The 9,097-nt window shown below is 44.8% G+C and overlaps 1 protein-coding gene across 1 annotated transcript; it reads right to left on the bottom strand.

The window, feature by feature from the left end:
- Nucleotides 1–3,983: 3,983 nt before the first annotated feature.
- DFL_000102 (uncharacterized protein) lies at nt 3,984–9,088 on the bottom strand (the record flags this gene model as incomplete). The annotated part of the gene is made up of 3 exons (XM_067629574.1): nt 3,984–7,889; nt 7,945–8,058; nt 8,114–9,088. 3 exons carry the CDS (start codon nt 9,086–9,088, stop codon nt 3,984–3,986), a joined length of 4,995 nt encoding a protein of 1,664 aa, XP_067494624.1.
- Nucleotides 9,089–9,097: the final 9 nt, after the last annotated feature.

Genomic DNA, 9,097 nt, shown 5'->3' with positions numbered 1-9,097 from the left:
CCCGTTTCATTTATATTTCTCCGTAGGTAATATCGAACAGTGCATCGATAGAGCCGTTCTTTCCGAATTAAGCATCCAACCCTAGATCCCATGATTCTACGAACAGAATAACCTTCCACATTCTGGGTTTCTCAGATTTCTCATAGAACTAAAATAAAAAAGGGGGTAGGTCCTGAGCTCGCGAAGCATGGCTCCATAAACGTGTCGAATTTGAAATTAGACAATTAGGACACACTTGGTGATTTGTTGTATCCGTTGGCCGACAGTCTCTCAAATAATCCCCAAATTGCTTTAACTTAGTGATCCCCGTGGTATTATAAAGTATTCAATTGAAATTTCTGTTTTATCCTCATCTCGCACTCTGGAAATTGGCTAAAAAGTGACCTGCATGTAATTTGAGCCTACTGTGTCGCACTGTGGTTGCGGGGTTGCATTGACAATTGAATTTGTGTGAAAGATGTATAGCAATAGGTAGTATATCGTGCGCCCGGCCACCGTTGGTGATTGATTTAGGTGGTAGTTGGTGGAATAGATAGTCTAGGGACCTGGAATGGACAACGGACAGCTAGACATACTATCTCTGCGTTTGAAAGCGTAAACCTATTTTCTCTAGAACGCGTTATACATTAACGAAGAGTAATATTTGTCGGCCAGGACGAACACATAACTTATTGTGCTAGAACAGTTAGGCCCTCCGCATTCTCGGCGACTTTGACGTTCAATCTTTCCGCCGGTATTCTATGAAAGATAAATACATCTCTCTTGCGCAATTGCGATATATTCTGCGGTTATAGTTGACATATCCCCACCACTGGAGAGTTTTCAGTATAGGGTACATCCATCTCCGGCGTAATATTATACGGTCGGTATGAAGGGTGGTAGTGGTTTCGGGCGAAATCTTCGTAATACTCGTGCAGAAGGGAATCTTTACCACTATCAGTTCTTTTACCAGCATTGGGGGTATGGCGTCTCCTTTGACACTACTCTCATAAAGACTTGATCAACTTGTCTGCTGAAGCTTTACAAATATATCCCTATATCAGAGGATCCTAGGGGCAGTTCGATAATCCGAGGAATCAGGTGGAGATAGAGTGGTCTAATCGCGCTTAGAGTCCTTATATATTTCGCCTGTGACAAAACGATGAAAGTAATATATTTCAAGATCTCGTTCAAACCATCTCGTTTTCGATAGCCATTTCAGTTTCCTAGAGAACATATTTGGGCGTTCACAATATCTCACACCAATTGCAATATATCTCTCAGAACTGTCGCTAGATGAGACGCCAATATATTTTTTGATATTTATAAATCCTGAAAATTGATACCCATGTTAGCCACGGTGTCTGGAATTCAGGAAAACCCGTAGAGAAGTCGCAATAAAAAGTTAGCCATGAATTTGAATGGCATTCAATGACCCACCCTTGGGTACCATCGGCCTTGACGAAGTACTCGACACGGATAGTATATTCATATCGCGTGATCATAACAATGTTTTGACCACTGTCGAATTCCTCTGTGGAATTCGCACTTCTTCAGCGTGACGCCACACGTATCCTCCAATATATATATATATATATTTCGGAAACGAGGCGCATATTTAAGCAAGTCTGTTGTGGGAGACTTGATAAAATGCATCAATCAGTCTCTAAGTCCATATAGTTCCCTCAAACGAGATTGTTCTAATTAGGTGATCGTGGAACAAGATGTAAATGACGAATGTGGCTTCCATTTGACAAGGATGTCTCTCATAGTCAGGAGAGTGAAAACACAGAGAGAATTGAGGAGACAATCAAGATGTAAGCTCCGTTATTCCAAGACTAGAACATATATTTGCCTCTCAGGTCCAACTCCAGCTCTTATTATTTATATTGTCATCGAATGGTAATAACTCAAATAGGTAAGTGATCATCCACTTGATTCTCATATATGATATTTAGCTCTCGTTTATCTCTCCTTTCTGTATAAGATGGGTTTCTGAAGCCGGCTCTGTCTAATCTTCAAATACATTTCCCATCGTTTCTGCTGTAGCTCTGGGACATATATCACCCACCTCGAGAAAAGCGATTCCAACAGAAGTCATATCGATAGGGCCTCTATTTTCAAACTTCATACTCGGTAGGTCCGACTTTTGGGAATCATGTTGTGAACGCGCTTGGCTGGCAGACCCTGGAGGATACTGCGTCGAAGTCACCAGCTGGTGTGATAGTATATATTATTGAATGCATCGCGCGACTAGGCAGACAACTTCCATAGAAATAAGAGCGACCTCGAATATATCTTCATGGTTGGCTTCTCACTTTTGGTCTCTTCCGTGATTTGTGAGCAGTTCTTGGCTATTCGCATAGATCAAAGGCTGTCGCGACAATCACAACCCCTATTAGCCATGAGCCTTGAGGACGCTTAAAACTTGATATTATTTCGTATAGCATGAGAATTCTTTGTCCTAGCTGTTTTGGTTAGGATACTCCCTTCTTTAGATCGGCAGTTTTTCGAAGGTTCCATCCAAGTTATATATATTGCATTCTTGAGCTTTGCCTTTGAAAGTAGCTCTTACTCAATAAGAAGTTGCTGAACCTGAGAGCATGATTGGCGATTACGGCAGCGAAGGAGTTATATCCCAGCGTATTTAGGATACAAAATTAGTAACAGCCAAAGGTTCCTCACTCCAGCTGAGGGTCACAATCATATATTCGTTGTTGGAATATATCGTAGTCATCCAACGCGCCTCAATCTTCGGGTATAAGCGTGTATAAGCCGATATCGCATCGTAATATTCAAGAGAGGGCCATCCTTCTCACGATTTGCCCCTAGTTCTTATCGGTGCTCAAGGCTTTGTAGTATATAAATAGATAAGCAACATCATCTTTGGGCTGCGTTATCGTAGAGCTCCGGGATGTGATAATATATGTCTCCTTAATGAACAGGCGTATTTAAAATGTCGCACCATGGTAGTTCAACGAGATCGTGGCAATATATAGTATTTATTTGCCTTCGCAGTTTCGGCGGGGTGTAGTTATATCAGCAACATTTAATATAGTCAACTGGTTGGCGGTAAACATTCCTCATTAATGTAGTTCTCTTCTCCTCTTTGGTAGATCATGTCCCAGAATTCGCGGTAACATATATCAGGGTCTTTTACGATCCATATACATATTCTTTATTGACAATATCGTATTATCGGACTAGGAATGTTGGGATGGTGAATATAGATAGTATATCTTCAGGCAAGATGTGAATATAGAGGTAGCCTAGAGTATAGGCTTCTTTCGTGATGTCGATGGACTTTGACGCGCTATGCGCGTGAGAAGATGGGTACTTTAAAATAAGAAAGAAAGAGATCTTGCAGGCCTGAGTTTTTTGAAATAACCAGCTTCTTTGAAAACGAGATGCAGGAATGTGACCGCTTTTCCCATAAGAACGGGCAGTTATAATGTCGACAGGTCTTTTGTGGGATTATAGCCACGCTTTAATAACAGCTAGAGTCAACTTATGGAAAGAGCGGCGATATTCTAGAGCTTGGGAAAACTTCCAGGTGGTTCCTCTCTGTTATTGAAGTTTGACCACAAATCCATGATATTACCGTGTTGGACATTGTGAATTTGGCTTTCTTCACAGATGTGGAAGGACCTAGGTCTAGGTAGGCAATTAGATATTTTGAACCTGGTCGAACTTGGGAAAACAATGTGGTTGGCGGCATGGCGTGGGTAACTTGCTACTTCGTATCTTGAAGTCATTTTTGTGATATGAATTATTTGAGGACGGTGACGGTATAACTATGCACGCCTCCACAATCTTAACTAACGTAGGGACTGACGGTACTTCAACTTCACCACCTAGAGTATGGTACATCTAAATCGTTTAACCGCCACACAATAATATACTTAAGTACGTTCGATTGCTCATTCTAATAGTTCTCTGGACTTCACTTATGTAGATATGCTAATGAAAAGAAATAGAACAAAGACGTTATAATAAAACCCCCATTAATCTTTATCCTTCTCCATCTCCCCGAGCATAAATGTAACATAATCAACTACCACCCTTAAAATACCATCCCCTGGCATATCCGACATTTTTTTCTTAGTGAGGCGCTCGCAGTTCCAGAATACTAGCGCAACGAGTTCATCCCAATTCCGATATTCCGCATCGGGTCTAGATAGATTCGCGAAAAACATGTCGAGCATTTGCCATGCTGGTGGGCATAAAGTATTGATCATAGCCTTATATTGTCTGACGATGGTGAGCGAAAGGTGTGCCTTTCGGCCACTACAGTATGGCGGGCGAGGTGGCAGAGGTGGGGCAGACTTAGGAGTGGATTTGATTGAGGACAGTTCAAGGTTATCAACAATTGTATTTAGCGGGTCGGGAGTTTTTGGGTCTTTTAGTTCTAGTGAGGATTCTTCGACTTTGGAAATGTTAGGAGTTTTTTGTGTTTCGGTAGGGGTTTGTGTTCCAAGGTCGTCGGCAGGCTTTTGGGCCTCTTTGGCTTCTTCAGATTCTTGAGTACTAGTTTCAACGGGGCCTCGTCGTTCGAGGATGGATTTTAAGGGTTTGAGAGGTCCAAGTTGAGGTTTCGTTATCATTTGTTGCTTTCGCGGTGCAGGACTGGGACTGCTGTTAATAAGATCGCTCCGGTCTTCGTTATTTTCTACGGTTTGGTCGATTTCGGCGTTTGGCATACCAGGTCGTATTCGACGGGGTGTTGTAGAAGAGGAGGAAATATCAGGTTGGGGGTGCTGTTTTGGAGGGGTTGGTAGTTGACGAGGGGTAGGCTTTTGTCGAGCTCTCCTAGCGACTTCCTTTCTCTTTTCCGCCTCTATTTTCTTTTCGGCGTCTCTGACCATCTTATCAAATTTAATACGACGAGGGGTCTCATACTTTTTTAAACCCTCGGCCACAGCTTCCCTGACAAGAGCTAATTTAGATTCGGTTTCTTCTATCATCTGCGCCATCTGTTTTGCGCGGTAGATTTCGGCAGGGCTTTGAAGAAGTTGCTCTGGCGTAAGGGGTACAACGGTAACAACGCTGTCCATTGAAGATGTGGAAATGTTTGCCATATTAGATGTAAATCGAGATTGTGGAATAGTTGATTGCGAACGGTTGTGAACTGATTGTCGTTGTTTTACACTCTTGATTTTTTGAGGTGTCCAGATTGTCCCTTTAGGTCGAACGTACTCGGCCTTGGCTATGCCGCTCTGTAACTTTGCCTTTTTAACTTCCTTCTGGGCTCGTTCTGCCGCGGGACCAAATGGATCATCCTCATCTTCGTCAATTGCTGAGGGAGAGAGGTCAGTCGTATCACGTAATGTGATGTTGTCGGTTGATTCTGCTAATTTTACTACTGCTGAGTCCTGTTTGGAGTTACTTTGGTTGGCAGTTTGGAGCTCTCCTCCTGATGCATCGGTAACGCTTTCCATCGGCTCCGTCTTCTCCGGAGAAGCCTCTTGTGGTTCGATTTCGGAGCCAACAACATCTGAAAGTTCTGTTTCCGAGGCCATGACCTGGGCAGCCAATTCCTGTTGCTTTTCAATTACGAATTCTCTTTCAGCCTCCACAAGGGCTTCGTGGATAGCCCGGGCAAACGCGATGTCATCTTGAAGCATCGTTGGCTTAAGTGGATAGTGTGGAGACGGAGACCTGAGCTCGAAGGGTAACTCAAAGAATCTGCAGTCGAAGCCCAGCCAAGTATCACGATCAACAGCCTTTCCTTTTAAAGCACGCCTCCTTGTTTTCTCTTCCTCCGTCTCTTCTTCAGATTCATCCTCAGATTCATTTTTGACAATTGGAGATGAATCCTCTTTGACAGAATCTTTCTCGACAGCATCTTTTTTGGCAACGTCCTTTTCAACAATATCCTTTTCGGCAACGTCCTTTTTGACAGTAATCGTTTGTACAAATCCTGGTAATTGAGATAATTTAGCTACCGCGATCTGGTATTGCTGTTCCTCCGTAATCTTAGGGGGTTCCGGTTTGGGTTCCTTCTTAGGTGCTGGTGTCGGTTTGGGGGTGTAGTCAGCATTAGCAAAGTTGGTTCTGCTTTTGAAAGGAGTATCAGGAAACGGCAGTTCTGCATATATATCTTGTCTTCCCGTCTCAGAGTACTTAGGTGTCTTAGATCGCTCGCCTAGTCCACGCTCGCGTCCTAGAGACTCGACGACAGTAGACTTTGGGGCCTCTATATCGATAACCATATTGCTTTCTACAGTAAAGTCCGTTGTCGGAACATTGAAAGCCTCCGGTTTGATATCGATATGAGTCTCGGCAGGGGTATCCGCATCTGGGACTAGAGCAAGAGTCGGCTGGATTTCGTCCGATGTACTAAGTACGGACACGTCTGAATCGCTGTCACATATTTCAACGATGGTCCCTTCAACTTCACCCACATGTCTCCTTCTTAGAGAGTATGAAGTTTCGAAAACATCCTGCAATTCACCTGTCCATTCTTTTTTTACTATTCCCGGCTTGATCTTTTGCTTCTTTCCGCCTTCTCTCGTGATTGATATGTCGAGCTTGTCGAATTCGTCTCTTAGTCTTTCTAAAAGGGGTTTAACAGTGCTGGGGTTTGCGCTGGCCCCAAGATGTGCGAGAGGGGCGAGAGAGCCGTCTGGTAAGATATCGGTATTCGCCTTTGGTTCGAAGCCGGGAGGATATCGTAAAGTTGACATAGGCGCATTCGGCAAAGGAGTTTTAGCACCCTCAGCCATGGTGGGGTTTTCAGTTTCCTGCGCGAACTTGAATAGCGGGACGTAGCCATCTGGATAAGGGGTACCTATCGGACTAAGCTTCTCGCCTGGATCGGACTCACTCCCTCCCGTCGACGTAGTCGATGTTGAAAGCGAGGCAATAGAGCCTAGCCATTCCTTTTTCCGTTGCTGTGTAGGTTGTTGACAACCTTCTAAGGGCATATACAAAAGAACAGAGGCAATTTGACCGTAGCTCGCTTGCTCTGGAGACTTAGGTTCAAAACTTGGCGCATTCTGTGCTCCAACTTCTACAAGGTCATCTAGAATCCAAGACAAAGAGAACTGTTGTCCCGGCTCTGTGGCCTTGTATTTGATTGCAGGGATATTGCTCTCTGCTAGCAATCGATCGACTTCACGGTCCTGTCCCCTTGCTCTTTCTTGGACTTCCGATAAACACTTAATCTCGGCGGACACTCTTTCTTTGTTTCTCAAAACATCCAGGGTCGCCTCGAGATCGAGATTGCTAGCGCTGCCATCTTCCAATTTGAGCACCTCCATTGCAACCGCGACTTCATTGTCCATCTCTTCATGGGTACGTGGGACATTGTACTGGTTCACTAAGGTACCCCTCCCTTCGCTATCTTCACCTTCTTGTGCGCCGATGGTATCCTGAAGACCCGAAATGACTACCTCTTTGCTGTCAATTACGTCATTAGGTCCAATTAGCTTGACGGAGCCCATAATTGGCATCGGCGCCACATTTTCGTTTACTGGCGCAGCAAAGATATCAGGTCGGTGGCGTTGACTAGGTTGCTCATCCTCAGTAGAATAGAGGACGAAAACATTAGTTCGGGGTCTTTCGAGAGGCATTTCGCAAGGCGGCTGAACAGAATAGATGTTGCGATATTTTTCTCTTTCATTGTCAACGCGATTGCCATACATTAAGCCAGAAATGACATTCCCACTGTTGACTGAGAGGATATTTTGGGGACCTGATGGCAGTTGTTCATTCCTTTGCGTAATGGTAAGTTCATCGCCTTGTCGTTGTGCCCATGCAGTTTGAGGGTTGTGCAAGGAAAGATCCCCTTCGGTCGGGGCGTCATAGACGGTTATCGACTGGATCGGGGTGAGGACTCTAGTAATCTCCACCGCTTTGTCGTCCTCTTTCTTCTCCTTGTTCTTTTTCTTTCTGTTCTTCTTTGATTTCTATATTCATTCTTAGATTATAGTTTTAGCTTAGCTTGGAGTAGTTGATACTCACCTTTGGCTGTGGCATCATCTGGATAGATGAGCCTTGCTTGGAGGTGCGGTTACGAGGTTGAATGAGTGAAATCGCCTTAGCAGCCAAGGATAGAGCACGAAATTTGCCGTCTTTCTGTAAGCTCATTAGCCATTAAGCTTACTCAATCCTTCCCAGGGGATTATCATACCTTTTCTAAATTCTTTGATTCTCTGGCTTTAGCCTCCTCGCCAGTCTTAATTCCGGACTTGATGGAAACCTCTTCGTCGGGGCCGAGACGTCTTCGTTTCTCGTCCTCTTGATCTTGGTACTTATCTGCAATGCTTTTAATACCCTGGAGCAGCTTGATGCCCCCAAGGTCTTCCTCTCCGTCGTCCTCGACCCAAAGGTTATCCTCTTCCGCTAGTGGCATCGAACTGTCTGTGCCCCTCATACGAGCCTCCAGCAGCTTCATACGAGCGGATTGAGAGTCACTTATTACCTGTCTAACTTCAGGTCTCTTTATTCGACGGAGGTCAAGTTCTAGCCCCTGGATTTGTCGTTCGCCGTTCTCTCCTTCATCACAGCGAATTCGGAAGAGCTCAACGCATTGACCATGAACGATCTTTGACATTTTGTCACCAAGGGTTTCGCAACTATTGCAGGATTCCATGACATCCTTGAGCCGTTGCTCGGCATCGATGGCGATGTGAACGATGCCATCTTCATCGGCATCGTCGAAGGTGTAGGTTCGAGAGGTAGGTTGCGTGCAGACTTGCTGATGATAGAAGGGAGTCGCGTAGTTTTGACTCATGAGGGTGGTGCTAAGGATCTGCTGGATTCTTTCAATACCGGTATTTGAGTCAAAGGCTTTTCCACTCATCTTCGCGCGGTTTTGAAAGATCGGTTTTTGATAGAAAGGGGTTCGATATGGTTGAGATGGTTTTGGTCCTAGAGGAGGGTTGTCTTTGGGAGGTGAGGTGAAGGAAAAGGAGGAGGTTTCGGCAAAATTTGGATTTATCTGCTGGATATCCCATTGTGGGATTCTGGAAGGTAAGCTCCGAGCGGCGGGTGCGAAGACGTTGGGAGTTGGTCCAGGGCTAGGAGGTTGTGGTGATGGAGGAGTCGGAGGGGGTGTAAAGGACGCGGGGGACGTATCCCAGGAGTCGGGCTCCGGGCAAACCATGATGAACGC

Source organism: Arthrobotrys flagrans (genome assembly GCF_004000055.1).
Source record: "Arthrobotrys flagrans strain CBS H-5679 chromosome Unknown unitig_15, whole genome shotgun sequence".
NCBI classification, from domain to species: Eukaryota; Fungi; Ascomycota; class Orbiliomycetes; order Orbiliales; family Orbiliaceae; genus Arthrobotrys; species Arthrobotrys flagrans.
Note: the sequence above shows the minus strand (reverse complement) of the source record. Positions and strands in the feature narration are given on the sequence as shown.